At 35.9% G+C, this 17,429-nt stretch overlaps 1 protein-coding gene across 1 annotated transcript in view; it reads left to right on the plus strand.

Annotated features, from left to right (window-relative positions):
* FTO (FTO alpha-ketoglutarate dependent dioxygenase) overlaps window positions 1-17,429 on the plus strand; it is a gene marked incomplete at its 5' end in the record, with an annotated part of 261,593 nt that overhangs the window by 66,081 nt on the left and 178,083 nt on the right. The window contains 3 exons of the mRNA XM_082489185.1: window positions 2,415-2,558; window positions 12,316-12,395; window positions 14,166-14,309. Coding sequence (XP_082345311.1) covers window positions 2,415-2,558; window positions 12,316-12,395; window positions 14,166-14,309 — 368 coding nt within the window. The remainder of the gene's footprint in view (window positions 1-2,414; window positions 2,559-12,315; window positions 12,396-14,165; window positions 14,310-17,429) is intronic.

Genomic DNA, 17,429 nt, shown 5'->3' on the forward strand with positions numbered 1-17,429 from the left:
GTTACCTGGTTGCACCATTTCATTTGGGATGCAAGGGTAAAGGGTTCTTGCAGACCAAATTCTATAAATCTTTAATGAAGAGAATTCAAATTTGCAGATAGTTTTCTTATATTTCCATTAAATACTGCTACGTTTGACCATTTCTGTATGGTCTACTCCAAAATAAATACATCTTCTGAAGGTGCTGGGTATGTGCAGGATCCACATGATTTACTCTCAAAAACCTATGGTTTAGGTGCATCCAAATATTTTCACTTTAATGGGAACTGTAGTTAAATCAATGAATATACAGCATTCAGTCATGCTTGAGGTGTGACATACAGAATTTAATAACAACTACTTTTTATGTAAAAGTTTGTCAGTACTACCTAGGGATATACCACAAATGTTAAGGTGTCTTTTTTTTTTTTTCTCTTGCTCTCACTTTCAAAATAGGTTGCATTTAAAAGCTAGTAGCAGCTTGTTTCCATTTGTTACCAAAATGACATGGTAGAAGCAATCAGTTTCAATTGCTGCTGATAATTATAAGGTGCAATAATTGAGAATGTAGAGAAAAGGAGACTGTGAGCTACATTTGAACTCTGTACTTAAGCAATAAAAAATTTATCAAACTGCAAAAAATAAGTCATTTTAACGAGCACATTCCAAAGGTGCTGGATTTATGAGGAGACCCCAGGAAACTTTGATTGAAATTGCTGTCTCTGATTGTAGTTCTATATTTTATTGGTGCCATATTGCGAACAGTGCTGCTGCCAAAGTGAATGGGAAAGCAGCATAACAGAGAGAGTTAACCCAGAAAGGTTACCTCTTTTTATAATATCCATGATGTATTGCATTAAAAATGCCTTGAAAGCCATCCTATTTGCAGTTTTCAGAAAACATTTTTCTTAAATTAAGTTACGATTTATCTGAACAGGGCAGAAAATATGAAAGCCCCTTGAAGACTTTAGTATTGATTTTTCTGAGTATTTGCTAGCTCTTGTTTTCTCATTTGTGTGCTCCTTGATAGAAAGGCCTAGAGCTGCTCCTGAGCCAAAGCTTCTGCTGGATGAGAACTGCAGCAGTGCAGGGAGGGAATATGGGGACTGAATTTACAGTAGGAGTTTTAACTAAGAACTTTAGTTTGGCTTTTTATAAGATTTTGGCTTTCTGCTTCCTGAATTTAGGCAATATTTAATTGACATACTAATTATTAAAGGCTACTCCCAACTAAACAAACATTGCAGTAACTGTGTGAGATGAATGACTTGAATATTTCTGAAAATGTGACTTCAAGGTCACCTTTTATGTGTGCATATTATAGGAATTATAAATAATTTTAGTATTTTTATTCTGTAATTAAATGAAGACAAAAGTTTTAAAAATTATTACATGAAAGCATATTTGAAATGGACAGTGAAATGGACACATGCAGTTACTAACTTATAAGCAATAATGAGGCATGCTATGTAGCTGATGATTTCTAACTGTTTACTGCTGTTCTGTGCCAACTGCTTATTAAAACTTCATCCTCCCTCTGTCAAAATGCTCTGTTACTTTAGCCATAAAACTGTTATACCATAGCTCCCAAATACCTTGTTGTAAATGCTGACTGTATCTTTCAATTTATACTGCAGTGAAGTAAGCTTATGAAAATAGTTCTGAGGGATTAAGCTCTAAATACTATTTCTGTACAGTGGATTATTTTTTCCCCAAGCTCAACACATTCATGTTGCTTAATGATGAGAAGAATGTTGTGACAAATGTATTGAAGTTTCGTTGGCTCCTGTGCATGTTATCTAGCATGTTTGACTAATAATTTTGAGAAAAGAATGACAGATGTGATTCTGAGATTCGCTCAACTTTGTCTAGATTGTGTTTTATGCCCCTTGTTTCACCTTACTTTGCCTCAGTTTATGATTTGGTCAAATTGCAAGTAAGTAAACAAATGAAATTGTTCATAAAATGCTTTGGCATTTTATGGCTTGAAATTCTTTCAGAATTTATCTATTTTTATATCAATGTTGCTGCATTTTTTTCTTTTTTCTTCTATGCTTACAGTTTTAGTAATGTAAAAAAAAAAAGTGAAGATTAACTAATACTCCCATACATTTACCTGAGAACTTCAGAAAAACTTGAGTCCATTGCAAACTTTGCCTTGATTTGCCTTTACTTTGTAGTTAACATGAAGTTTTCATCTTAGTACAGTTGATTGCAAAAAATTCTTGATCTCATGTAGCATTTTTTACCTATTATGTACTTTTGAATTTGGAGGTGGTGATTATACCAAATGGGGATTATAGAAAGTTTAAACCTATTAAGACTGTATCAATGTGGGGTATCATTAAGTCTGTATTGTTAGACCAGGTTTTGTATTTTATGATTCTCACCTTGTCTGTCATCTTTGTGGTGTTTTTCCTTCTCTCTCTTTAAAGGTTCAGCTGTGGAAGAAAGTAATGAACAAAAACTGAAGGGACGAGACCCATCTGTTTGGCACGTAGGCTTGAAGGTAGCATGGGACATAGAGACACCTGGATTAGCAATTCCACTTCACCAAGGAGACTTCTACTTGATGCTTGGTAATTTTCAAGGGCTAAGAAGGTGAACCTTCTGTTGAAAGCAGAGAAAATGACACTTATTTTAATATAAATTATCCTGTCTTCCTTTCAGTTAGGACTTTCCTTATTTAGAAAGACCTGAGATCTGGCTAGAGCGTATAATAAATTCCTCCTACCCTGCCCACTTCCAGTGTATTTTGGGGAACTTTTTTTTCCTAGTGTTTCTTTAACTTCACAGCTAAAAAAGGAAAATACTCTTTTTGAGCCTTTTCTGTCGTGCAGTGAGAATTGCAAGTCCAAGTTTGGCTTCAGGCTATAAGCAGAATTTCCTCAGATCTTGTGAGAGGTTGAGCTGTATCTGTCCCATCCTTGTATTTGTAGATGCCAATTCCTTTTTGTGTTCTTTATGTGGATTTACTGAGTAACTGTGAGCATCTGTCTGTTATGTTCAACAAAAAAATTCCTCTTCTTGGGTTTGGCTTATAGACTGGTTACGTACTGTGTAAGCTGTGACTGTAGCAGTATTAAAGTTTTCTGGTACCATTGTTCTTGAAATGTCAATCATTATGCCAATCTGTAGATGTTTTATTAGTCACCAGTTCTAGACATGACACTTCTGCTATGCTTTTCCATGTGTATGTTCAAACGTACTATTTCCTAGTAGTGGGATTGTACTAAGATTGTAATGAACAAAACTGTCATAGTCCAAGAGTGAGTCTCAATGTCTCAAGTGTAGGGGATTAAAAAAAGAAAATTAAATTGAGTTCATTTACTTGAGCAGCTGAGCTGATGCACTAAGGTTTTTCTATCGAAAGAAACAAGGCAAGAACTGTGGCTAAGGTTTGTTGACACAAAATCTGTTGCTTTTTATTTTGGCTTGTGTTTTTCTTAGTTATAATTTTTTTAAAACAGATTTAGTTATAAATCACACAACTCAAAACATGAACAAGACTTCTGACATCACCGTGTTTACCTGTTTAGTGACTTGGCTTCACAGACATTGTCTCCAAAGAGTGTGAGCACTTGCAGTGGTCGCTGTTTATGTGTTTGTGACTTGGAAGGTAGATGCCATGGAACATCCCTAGAATGACTGTCACACTGCCAACTTATTGGGCTGAACAGTCTTTTAACTTTTACCTTTCATTTTAATCTTCCAACAAATATGAAAATGGTTTACTTGCTACAAGCAATACATTTGTGGGGCAATCTTAAAAAACATATACCATTCCTTGTTCTTAGTTACCTCATCAAATCCTGTGCACTGTCATCAATGAAGTATCTTGTATAAAAACTGGACTGTCTGTGCTCTTAAGTGTGTTCACGTATGAACAGATCAAGTGTTAAGATGTGCGATCCTTTGGTACAGTGATGTGCTTCCCTATTCTGTATTTCTCGGGATATGGAGTAGCAGCCTGGAGGGAAACTGAGACATTTCTTATATGAAAGGGAAGTTTAAGTGGCAACTAAACATTCCTAGAAAGGGAATTACTAATCCATTTTTGTGCAATAGCAGTTTGGGTATGAAGTAAACTTCTTATCTAATCCTTCCTGACTGGGAAGTTTGTGCATACACAGCTTTGCTGGGCAACAGATTCAAAAAGCAAGTAATAAAAGGGGTCTAACTTCAGTATTTTTATTGCAAAATACTGTAGATTGTAGTTGACTGAATTACCAGATTATAAGGACATTTTTTATTCCCCAATGAAATTTATAAACAGTAACTAAAGTATTATCAGGGAGGGTATATGAAGGGAGGGTGAGAAAGTTAGTTTATTTAACACATAACAACATGGTCATGTTTATGGAAGCAAAGGATATATTAAACATTCTTTTGAAAATGATGTGTAAATCACTTTCTTATTAATACTTTGTGAAGAGCGACAGATTTGAGCTCTGTAGGCCAGGTGTTTGATAATCTCTTCTGCATTTCCATAGCCTTTGTATTTTTTTCTCAATTACTTAAAAAAAATAATACTATTTTATACAGTGTGAGAGTATTCTCAAACTGGCCCTTTTATTAGGTTTCTATGTACAGCAGAACTGCCTTTATCATTTTCACTTGAAGTAAAAGACAGTATAAGTGGATATATGCCGTTTTCCTGTATTTTTTACTTTTCAGATTTTTTTAAACTGACTTTTAAGAGGAGGCATCTTGAGGATGCCATCTAAAAGACAAAATATGAAAACTTTGTATAAAAAGTAACTTGGCAATAAAGAAGCCAATTCTAGATTAATTTATCTTGTGCCTTTATACATCATGCATTCCAGAACCTCATTTTAGTAAGCAGTGTCTTCTTGCCGGCATTATTTTAAAGCAGTGGCAGCAGTATGCAAGGCATCTAGAAAATACAACGTTGAGAGTACTGCAGCTAATAGTAGCTGTTGATGTACAGGGACTGATTCGCAGGACTCTGTACTTTTTCTGACTGCCATTGGCTCATCCAACTCTAGCAAAAAACTTAGCAACTCTGTAGGTCTCTTCTTGCAGTTGTTGAAATGGCATAGTGCTTACTGCTTTATATGAATGTTGTGAAATACCGAAATTTCTAGTAGACGTTTAGTTATGTTTATTTTCTTTTCATTGGCTCTATAAATTGGTTTTGTGATTCTAGGTGGAATTTTAGTAAAATGCAGTCTTCAAATACAAATTTACACCTGCGTTCTCAGCTGTCCTCTTCAGATGAAATCGTAAGCCATAATTTAAATGTATGTTAATACTAAACATGAAGTGATCAAATCCATCCTTCAAGTGAGCTATTACAATAATATAAATTTATTTTGTTTAAAGAAAACCTACAAAATACAAAATTACTTTCAGTAAGACAGATTATTTTTTTTTTTTAAGTCTTACTTTTCCTAATATGAAGAAAAAAGATCTGGTGAATGACTGCAAATCTGCTGCCTAAAAAACTCTAATCTGAACTTTATATCACTCATGAAACGGAAACACTTTAGCTCAATTTAGAATAATATATTGGTCTGCAGAGGAAGTGCATACTGAACCCTGCTGTCTCAAGTACACAGTCAAGGGGTGTCTAATATGAAACGTGTTGGGTGCATGCAATAAATCCAAAACGCGTGGAGGTGAGCAAAGGGCCCCATCTGCTCTGTCCTAGAGCATGCTTAACTAGGGTTGTCATGGTCTTACTATTAAATTGGAATCTTTCCCCTAATCTTTGAGTTAGACACGACCAGATTTGCAAGCAGATTTACAATTTTCACTAATTTTCCTACCATGACTTCAGAACACACTTAACAAAAATACATTCTGGACTTTTTCAAAGGGAGATTTACTTTTCTGCAGCTGTTTCCCATAGATCAAGCTCTTGGTTGAAGGTTAGGGTTTTAAAACAGCATGAAGATGAACTTGGAGTCTTATACCCCTCCCCACCCCCAGCAAATTATAGTTCAAGAAGCATCAAAAAATTATTTTCGTAACCAACCAGAAGTCGGGTGCACACATTGCAGAGGTTGGCTTGTGGTTAAAGATAAATATTTAATGGAAACACTTCCACATGTATGTAGTGGCTCATTAAACTATTTCTAGATATTTAATCTGCTTCTATTTCCACAAACTAACTTGAACCCTCTTTGCTCTCTAGCATCTTGAATGTGTTGGAGTTTTTTAACCCTTTTTTTTTTTTTTTTTCCTTGAGTTCACATTTAATCCAAATGCTATATTCCTTGATTATTAAGACTTCGAACCCCAGAGACTTATTTGTTGTTACCAAACTTTGATCATGAAGTTTGGCAAATGCCAGACATCTTTTTGTTTTGTTTATTTCAGCCTTTTAATTCATTCTGTGTTTTCTTAGTGCACAATTTTCTTGTTTAAAAACTAAAAATATTTCTTAATTAGGGACAGATCATCCCTCTAGCTTTCTGTTGTGAAAGTAGTATTCCATTGACCCATAATTTCTTGGGGAAGGAGGCCTATTTTCCTGGTGCTTTTTGTTGACACATACCTACAGTAAAATTAGTTTGGTACGGTTTTCTCCTGTTGGAGCATTGTGTGCAGTTGGATACAAGTAGAATAGGAAATGGTGGAAAAGCATTTTAGTGCTTTTGAAAATTGCACTGTAATATGGTTAAAAAGAAAATGCTTTATTACTTTATGGTAGTTAAGAAAACTGATGGCACAAGTCCACTTCACTTTTGTAGATATTTGTGGTGTTTAGAATATCAAACCTTTTGCCAGTGCTTTAAACCCCACTGTACCTTTTATCTGCTTCATGAAATAAATGACAAAAAGACAACTGTCTTAAAAGTTCAGGAAGAAGACTTGAAAGAAGATAGAAAAGATGATATAAACAACGCCTTGCTAATTCTGAGAGCATTTTCCATTGTGGTTTGTGTTTTCCTGGGAAGTACTTTACCTAGAAGAAATGAGTTTTGGGCCTTTAGTCCGTACTCCTTTCAGTAAGGATTGGCTAAGAATTAATTTCCTCTCTTACTACCTTGTATTTGTTATGTCTTAGTAGCCTGCAGTGACATGGTTGTACAGTCATTGTTTCTCTCTGAGTGCTTCTGCTCCTCACCTCACTGCTGCTCTGATAATTAGTTAAACGGTAGAATTAAGTATACATACATTGATTAAGTGTATATACATACACATATCCATTAGTCCTCTATTTTGGCAAAGGCTATATGAGCACAGGGCTTTCAGTGTTTCTGATGGTGGTGCCCAGGTAATTCAGCTGTCTAGAAGAAAGCATACAGTGAGGTAGGGACAGGGACTGAGAAGAACACCATCAGAGAGAAGAGAGAGGAACTGGTAGTGGTTTCAAGCAGTGGAGAGGACTGTGCTGAGATTCTGTGCTAGGAGGGATGTATCTGAGAAAAGAACAGGATTGCAGAAGTCTTATACAGGGTGGGGACAGAAAGGTCTAGGACATGAACTTGCTCCCACAATTTAAAATAGAATATGCAGGATCTGAATTCCAAAATATATCTACTGTCTGTCAATAGCAGGAAAATCACTGAGAAGCTTGTCTGATAAGGGGGTCCACATAGAGAATAATAGTCTGTGTCTGATGGTGGAAGGATGGTCAGATGTTAAAACAATATCATCAGTTTTAGCTGTAAGCCTGCTTCTCACAGAATTTCCATGCAATCTTTGGCAAGTCCCTTAACTTCTCCTTACCCTTAGGTTTTTCTGTGTCAGTTAGCAACTTTACAGAGGTCATGCATGGATAAATGTATTAAAGCAGCAAGTACCTTAGATGATTTTGTGTTGTTTGGGTTTTGTCCTTTTTTTGCTTTGTCCTGCAGGTGTGAGGAATAGGGATCTGTATTAAATAAAAACTCTATTTTGTAACTGTTTTACACAAGGTGTGTTATCTGAAGTTTCTGTGTCAAATAATTGCATGTATTTGCAACTAATCAGATCATCTGCTAAACATTCATATGACTTGTTAGTACTTCATCTGTAAAGTCAAAATCTGACCTCCAAATTATTCAAACAGACTTCAAGTTGATAACTTTGGTTTCCAAGGTGGCTTTGGCCACCTGTACACAATCATACATGTGATTAATTTCTTTTAATAAACCTTAGCTCAGCTATAGTAGCCCTATAATGGGATCTGACCATAAGGTGGCAGGTGATTCATTGGGAAGTGGCAAGCAGAAAGTAGTAGAAATAAAAGAATAAACCAATCCATTTAAAAGAAATACAGATTTTGCCACATATGTGTATGCAGGAAGTAGTCTTACTGTTTCTTAGGTGCTTCACCTTAGACAGAAAAAGGAAGGGTTTTTTTAGCAGCGCTCAAACACCAAGTGTCTGTTACCAACCAGGTTGTGTTCCTTTCAAACAAGCCTTTTGCAATATTGTCAGTAGTTTGGGGGGAACTGATTTAGACATTATACTGCCTGAAGTGCGGGTAATCATCCCCATTTGCACAGGGTCTGGTGGCACAATGGTATCCTGTTAATACAGGTAAATATGTATAGCTTTAGTGTCTGTGATTAGGCTTTGATTGAGAAAATTCTCTGGTCTGGATAGCCCTCTTGTGTGTATTGGACTTCATTAGGGTTTTTTGATTGTTTTCTGGAGTTACTATTTTAAATTTGGGTTATTTGTAGCAGTTTAAAATTTATAGACAAGCAACAAGTCTGAACTGACCTCAAAAATAATCTGTGCAAGTAACAGCGTTTCTCATAGAGGTAGGAAAGCTTTGGGAGAGGAACTGTCAGTGAGTTTCTGTAAGCAGAAAATTGTAGTCCAATTCTCAAAACTTCTTTCTTGCCTAGTAATTAGTTAATTGGCATATGTACCTTGTAAGCATCCATATGTAAGGCAAGACAGTTTTAAGGAGGAGAAGGGATTGTGTGACAGTTCTTGAAACTGTACTAAATACATTGCTTAGTTGGTGCTGCTGATGATTTAAAATAAAATGTCACTTCTCATATGCATCATACAGTTCACGTAAGTTTTGTGGGGTTTTGGTTTTGTAATAGATACTGAAATTAGATGTCCCTGCCATAGCTGTCCTGAATTCGTGGCAAGATAAGGGCCCACTTTCATGGCCGAAAAGATGCCATGTTGGCTCTTAGCTCAGCACAAATTCAGAACTGTCTGACAAATAACTTGCCTGCATGCAGTTTTCTAAAGCAGGACTACGTATGTTCCTACTTTTATATTGCTGTGGTTCGACTCCAGCCGGCAGCTAGAACCATGCTGCTGTTCGCTCACTGCCCCCTGTTTGGGATGGGGGAGAGAATCAAAAGAGTAAAAGTGAGGAAAAATTCATGGGTTGAGAAAAAGACAGTTTAATAGGTAGAGCAAAAGCTGCACACACAAGAAAGCAAAACAAGGAATTCATCCACTGCTTCCCACAGGCAGGCAGGTGTTCAGCCATCCCCAGGAAAGCAGGCCTCCATCACTCATAATCAATACTTGGGAAGGCAAAACGCCATCACTCCAGACGTCCCCCCTCTTCCTTCTTCCCTTAGCTTTACATACTGAGCATGATGTCACGTAGCATGGAATATCCCTTTGGTCACTTGGGGTCAGCTGTCCTGGCTGGGTTTCCTCCCAACTTTTTGTGTCCCCCCAACCTACTTGCTGGCAGGGTGGTGTGAGGAGCAGAAAAGGTCTTGACTGCTTAGCAACAACCAAAACCACCGGTATGCTTATCAACAGCATTCTCATCCTAAATCCAACATGTGGCACTATACCAGCTGCTAGCAAGAAAGTTAACTCTATCCCAGCTGAAACCACAACACATATGAGTGTATTTTATGTGATGCATAATACTGGAGAGGCTGTTTTCGTTTTCCAAGCCTCACCAATCAGTGTTGCATCATGTAAAACTGATGTTAGTTCTGTATGTATTTTATTTTACCTAAAACCACAAGAGCGCTATGGTAGTTTTGACATGGGTGTCCGAGGAAGGTAACAGTTTTGATTTCACTCTAAACCAAAACCAGTAATTTGGATGTAGTGGTCTGTATCTGAATAAAAGCTTTGCTGCCAAATGGACAATGGCTAATTCAACAACGAGTGCTTTTTCTTTTCAATTAATATATTTTTAGAAGGAAAAGAAAAGCAAATCTTTACTGTAATCTTTTAAGTCCTAGAATGTATTTTTCAAATATCCTTTGAGATGTGCAATCCACGAAGCTTCAACTATTTTTGTACAATTACAGTTTTAGATGAATTATAAACTCTTAATTTAAAATTACAGGCTTCTTTCTGAGAGTCATAAAGGACTAGAGACAGTTGGAAGCAATTTCAAGGGGGAGCTCTAAAATGAAAGATTTTCCAAGGGTTTGAATAAAGGTGCAAATCAAAATGTAATACTTTTATGTAGCAAACCTAGCATTAAAACACACCACAGTGAATGGGCGCTGAATGGGGTGGTGGAAGTGTTTAGGTTTGTTTTCTGTCACAATTCTTCTTGAAAGTGTTTGTCATATTTAAAGATTGCAATGTCCAGAGATAATACTGTTCTGTGGCCCTTGCAAGACTTGGCTCTATGCGAGGTAAAACAGAAACAATTTTCTTTTCAGTAATTTTACTTTTCAGAGAGTTAGATAGGTAGAAGAGGCTTAACAGAAAAGTAAAATTACTAAAAAGACATTTGGTTCTGTTTACTTCAAACCAGGACGTTAACCCTCTTATGTTTGTGTAGGAAACTGCTTTTTCCTATGTTCTTCTTGTTTGTTTTGGAGCATTTTTTCAAGCTTTTCAACTTTACCTATCTGCAAACCTCATGTAAATAGAAAATAAGCCTCCTATCCAAAGTTTCTCAGTGGGAATTCAATCCTGTTTCATAACACTTGTCTGCCTATTCCTGGTATAAATTGTTGTTTTATTTTTATTTTTTTCAAGTTTGTGATGCTATCTGCTTTCTTGGGTATGATCTTTGTTAATAGTTGCTTATAAAATTCATAAAAAGCAGACACTGTTCTTACAACTAGGATAACTTCAGTCATTTTTCTGAATTCTTATTCATTAGACTTTTCTCAGTTTTAAAGTTTCAGACTTGTTGCAAGGCAAAGTAAAAGTTGTAGAGCATATCTTTTTTTCTGAGTAATAGAGAGAATACCATTAAACCTCACACACTGTTCTTTTCAGTCTGACAGTCTGTCATTATGGGCAGAGGAGCATTTTAAAAAAATCAGGAGGAATTTGGGATATCAAGTTTCAGATGTGCAAATATTGATCTCTTAAAGAAATTATATATATGTGATGGAAGGATGATCCTGACGGAAGCTAAATTCCCTGAAAGAATAGATATTGTTGAAAATACAGACTCCAGGTTAACTTGCATCTTATAGGTGTCTATTCCTGTTCTCTTTTAATTTTGTCCATGACAGGTTTTTGCTTGGTGACACTTCAGGTCACCTAGTTTTGGATGGTTTTTTTAGTCTCTTTCTACTAACTTACAAAACCATAACCCAGGAGTGATTTTACAGAAGTTTTCTGATAGCTTTTCCTGAACCTCTTGTTAACGCTGAGAGGGCAGCATAGTTTTAACACCAAAACTGTTTGAATTGAAAGCACTTCATGTGTGGTTTTCAATGTAACAGTGTCTTACTAGGTTTAGTCTGAACTTTTCCAGAGGAATATGTTTCCTCTAAAAAGTGCTAATTTGTCAAAATTCACTTGTTCTTCAGTTATGATCATTTTGATGAAACTCTCATGGCAACCAAGTAGATTCCATCTGCAGAGGTTTGTGGGGTTGTTTGTTTGCCAGTTTGTGAACTTAAGTCCCTGACAGCCCTCTGGCAGGCTACAAGAAAGTCATAAATGAAATGCTTTGGAGACCGGTCCTTGAGCAGATTGTGCTTTCTGGGTTCCCATTTTCTTGGCTCTGAGCTGAAGGGAGAACTTCAGATAAGTTTCAGATAAAAAGATGAAATAATATGTCTTTGACTCTTTCCTTTCTCTTTGTTTCTCTTTTGTCAGTATCGTTTAGTGATTTTTGAGAAAAGAGATTGTAATTTCTGAGTAGTCTGTTGTTTGTGATCCTCAAATTTGAAGTAATTTTTTTTTACTTGTTTTTTTTTTTTTCCTGTAGGAGGTGGGAAAATACCACCTAAACTGTACTACAAACTGGCAGAAAACTAAGAGATCTTTAACACTAGGACAGTGAATAGTTATCATGCTCTGCTAAACATCAGGGCGCTATGAATATAGTACTATCTGACTGAATTCTCTTTTTTTTTCTTTAAATGTTTAATGTAGTGTCTTTAATTCATAATCAGCCAGAGTAAGTTTTATTAAGTATAACTTTTGCCCTGTACTTAAGGTTTTCTAATCTGTCCCTAGATGATCTCAATATGACGCATCAGCACTGTGTTCTGGCTGGTTTTTCACCTCGATTCAGCTCAACTCACAGAGTGGCAGATGTAAGTATCAAAAATGGTTTGCTGTTTGGTCATTCATAAAATTAATATTCTTATGTGTTGTCTTATCCAGATCTGTGGTTCAGTTATGCTTATGACTCAGACTGTTTTCTTGAACAACTGCTACTTGTTTATTTTTGGACTGAGGTACACTTCTTCCTATATTGGTAGATATAAATTAAGAACGTGCTACACCACACCTCATGGATTACTGATAAAATGTAGAAACAACTGCATTTTTGCTTGGAATGTTTTTAAACTATTTTGCTGTGCTTATATCCCTGTTCTAGTTGGAAGGTAATACTCATGATGAGATAGAAATACTCAAAACGTGTGTCAGCAGTGTCTACTGGCAAAAATGGCCTTTAGGAGATCAGAACAGCTAAGAGCAGTCATGAATATGCTTTAAATTGTATCCTTCTGTGCATTGAAGAAGCAAAAAAAGGATACGGAGTCCCATGTCTCAGAGTTGTTCTGAAATAACAAGCCTTCAGCCTGATATTCTCAAATGCTAAGATACCTTTTTTATTTAGTTTTTTACTAGACCTTTCCTCCATATTCTGTTCCATGGTGTTATCACTAGTTTTGTTTATGTAGTATTCTAATGGGAACGCATACAGAAAAAGAAAAATAGTATGTACTATAAAAATTAATTTTTAAGAGTTACAATTACCACTTTCTTCTTTTAGCAAGGCAAAATATAACACTATTGAAGCAAGAGAGATATGTGTACCCATATACTTTTTTTCCTCATTACTCTTTCTAATTTGTGCAGGAATGGAAATGAAGCAATTTTAAATATGGACATGTACATATATATAAGTTGTAATATTAAAAAAGTGCCTTTATTTCCCAAACAAATATACACTCCGCTTGCTTGAACTGGCATTTGGCATAAAGTAAAAGTACACTGTACATTTTAAAACGACTAATTCTGTATTTTTCATCTCTTATTTTAAGGGTGCTCTGACCTACTGCTTCTGTCTCTGTTACTTTTGCAGGAAAATGCACGCTTATTTTCACAGTATGAAAAGCTTCCCTATTAAGTGATTATGCTTTGTTTTTGTAAACTGTTGTGACTTCAAGTTGTATAGTATGGAAATTTTTTTTTACAAAGAATATGAGACCAGGGGGTCCTTATTCAAGATTATTCCTGGAAATTTAACTGAAGGTATAGATATTTAATTAAAAATAATTAAAAGATGTAGATGTCTTCTTTCTGTTCTTTCAAAAGGATCTTTACAGATTTCCTTCCCATTTTGAAGGAAATTTAATGAAAACAAAATAAAAGGAGCGTAAGTGCAAATTTTTTTGTTCATGTTCTCCATACCTTGTAACCAAACAGCTTGCTCAGACTGGATATGGAGCTACATTTTAGTGTTACTGGAAGCCCATACAACTGGGCAAATACAACTAATTGTGAAATACTGTCAGAAACTGGCCAGGAAGCAATGGAAAGTATGGGCATATTTTTGTATACTGTATTTTTAAAGTTAGTTTAAAAGGAATTATTTTCTTTCTCCTTTCAGTCTATGCTGCACTGGTTGGCTAAATGTTTGATCGATTAGACATTTGCGAAATTTATATTAATAACTATATAGACAATCCAGGAGGCATTACGCTTTTCTTTTAAGAAATCATGAAATGAAGTTACAGAAATACATCCCTTGTGCTCCTTCACCTTGATTATTTCAGAAGCAAATAGTTCAGTATATTTGAGCAATACGTATGTTCTGAAGTAGCTATATATAAATTTTTACTGTGTCTTTGTAGTGTTCAAGAGGAACTTTGGAATACATATTTGAACAATGTGAACTGGCACTCCAGAATTTACAGACTGATTCTGATTCAATGGCTTTATCTTTGAAATCACTGGAAACTGCAGTTGTAAAGCAAGTAGAAGAAATACATAATGAGGTGAGATGATCTGCACTGAAAGTACTTCAGCCAGGTTCTGAGAGGTTCAGTCTACTTGTGGAGTTAATGGCAATTAAGTGTGTTCAGCTGCTCACAATGCATTTCTCGGCATAAGTTTGAAATGTGTTTTCTATGACGCTTTTTACTTGGTTGCAGTAACTGGGATTAGCTTGGATTGATACTTTCATTCCCATGAAGTTTTCATTCTTCCTTCTTAAGTCCCTCTGCTGGTAGAGTAAAAGAGTAGTTTCAGTAAGATATCCCCAAACCTGATAGTGTGGGGGACAAACCAGACTCTAGCACTTCTCTAACACAAATTGAGAAAAATAAAAATAAAGGAAAAAAGGTAAAATTTTTTCAGTTGTTTGTCGGGTGTTGAACCAGGTTTTTACAGAATGCCAGGTGTGACACAATTGTGAGTATGTGCTTTAAATTATATTCTGAAGAAAATACAGTGGAGATAGTTGTGAGGAACATGTAGCGCAGAATGATCTATTTAAACAAAATATGCAAGTATAACTGCACTTTCACGGAATTCCACTGAATCTGGCAGTGCTTTCTTGTTTGAAGTACAGATCTGGAGTCTTAACAAACGCATTGATTTGACAAATGAATTGAAAATATCAGACAGTATTTTTGGGAGACTGTGGAAGCAGGTAATTTTTCCTGTGGTATGAAAGGTAGGCAGTATCACAAAAATGTAATTTGGCTTGTTCTCTGTTAGTGAAAAGAGTCAGGAATGTTACACAACGGACCGGGTCTTCTTACAAGGGTGGTGTTTCGGAAGATGGTAAACTTAAGGCTTCTTTTTTTTTTCTTTTTTTATTTTTTTTAAGTTACAGAAAATGTAGTCAAAGCATGTATTGGGGGTTTAAAATGACAGATTGTGTTCATGCTCTGGAAAAGCTGTCCTACCTGAAACAAAACTTTCGCTGTTCCTAACTATAAAGCACTGATCTCTTTAAAAGAGCGTCTCTCTTTAAAAATGGCTATAGCAACCAGTTAAAACAAACTTCTGAGCCACTTTTTGCTAAAATATCGGTGGTTTCTTACAGCACTCCTATATTCAGACATTTTGAAGGAGCTGTTCTATATTTCTACTAAGATTAGTATGATCACTATCAGGAGCTGTATAGTAAATACACTCAAATTAACGTTTGTGTAAACTGTTTAAATTGCTCTCTGCTGAGGAATATAATATTGTGTATTGTTACTAAAACTTGTTGTACAAACATTTTTATCTGTATTGTGTTTACAGTTGGTAAAATTGAATATAGTGATGGCAAAAGATTTGCACCCTTGACTTTTAGTAAAACAGCTCCTAGAGCAATTTAGAGAAGTCTGATGCATGCAGGGCTTTACAAAACATTAATCAGGCTCAGTCCATAAAACTATACGCATATGTGGTTTGCACAGCTAGGGCCACATGCACAGCTGGTGTAAATTTGCACGGGTCCTTTAACATCAAAGACATGTGCCGTTTACATCAGGTGAGAGACTAGCCCCTGGTGTTTGCAGTCACCTGAATAATTTTGCTATGTGACATACAGGGATGTTTTCTGTTACGCATATGGGATATACTGTAACAGAAATCATTGTTTAACTTGTACATATTGTGCACTTAGAGTTAGTAGACACATTGGATCTATATTTCATTTGAAAGGAGAATACCCACTCACCTTTTATTTTTTCAATTCTTTTTTCCCAAGGTCAGCTCTTCACTTGAAGGATACACTCCGTATGTTGGAGTGCTATTTAAATTTAATTTCTTTGCTGCACAAGTAGACAAAATTACTAGTGGCTTATCACTGTGGTAAATGCACTTTTCTTTTTTGAACATCACTGAAGTGAAACATATGCATCTGTGAGGCTAATGCAACTTTTTTTTTTTGCATGTAAAAGCTTCCCACCTTCTTTTGCTCCCTGTATGATAAATCCTTGTATTTTCAGGCACTAATACAGGTTTAAGGTTCAAATTTTTGCAGGCAGATGAAGAACAAGAACATGTGTTGTTTCATTAAAGAGTCAAACTGTTTACTGATGAAAATGAATCTTCTGTTTGATTGATATAATCAGGATTTGGTCACTGTTTGTTTGTTTGTTTTTTCTTAGTTTGTTAGTATTTTTCAATAAAAAAGACAGAATTGCACAAAAAGCTGAACACAGAATTAATGAACAACTCCCAGCCATTTTTGCCTGTGTATTTCTGTTCTGATATTCAGCTTTCTGTGCTAGTTCTAAACCTCCTTTTGAATTTTTTTTCTATTCTTTTGGAACAGATATCATGAGATTGAAATTAAGTAGCATTTCCATCTGTAGAGGAGGTGGTGTGGTTGTATTTTATTTTCAAATATTATCATAACTGAAGTTCTTCACAGGGTTTAACTCAGATAATTAGATGCAGCCATTGGTTTTGATTCTCTGTCTTCCTGAAATGCTATGCTTTTTTTTTTTTTTTTTAACCCATCTTGCTGGCACCTCTGAAATGGTCATCAGAGCTCATTAACTGAAACAGAACCATCACAGTACCATCAGGCTGTGTATGACTAAGCTAAAATATAGTAGTTTAGCACAGATTCACATTCTGTGCTGAAATTAACTGCTCTGCCAAATGAGGTCTGGATGAATTATCTGTGTCTGCTAGAGGGAAAAAGCCTAAGAGCAAGTCTGAAAGAATGAGGTATGATTCTGTGCCTTCACTTTTGTATTCCTAGGCAGGAAAATTGACTTGCTGTGCTGATAAAGTAGGTTGGAAGCATAGGTGGAGACAGTTTTGTCCATTTTTGCGGTGGGCAGAGAAACCTCTAAAAGAAGTATGGGTGAGTGACTGGTGGTGTCTTTACTGATGTTAGATTTCCCAGAGTTCATTTGTCACAGCCTCGTCTTCAATGTCTTGACAGGGGTATTCCTGTCAAAAAGGTAAGATGCTATCCTGAGGAGGCTTTTAGCATCTCTAGCGGGCAGCCAGGTAGAAGTTTAATATTTCTTTAGATTTAGCTTTGTTGCCATGGTCTCCCTCACTAAAACAGTCTTCAAAGGAATATCTGAGTAATTGCAAGGTATGTGCTGTTTGTTAGATGTGTGAGTCACTTCACTCCCAGTATGTACTTTGTAGTTGTA

This window comes from Vanellus vanellus, assembly GCF_965231255.1.
Source record: "Vanellus vanellus genome assembly, chromosome: 12".
Classification (NCBI taxonomy): Eukaryota; Metazoa; Chordata; class Aves; order Charadriiformes; family Charadriidae; genus Vanellus; species Vanellus vanellus.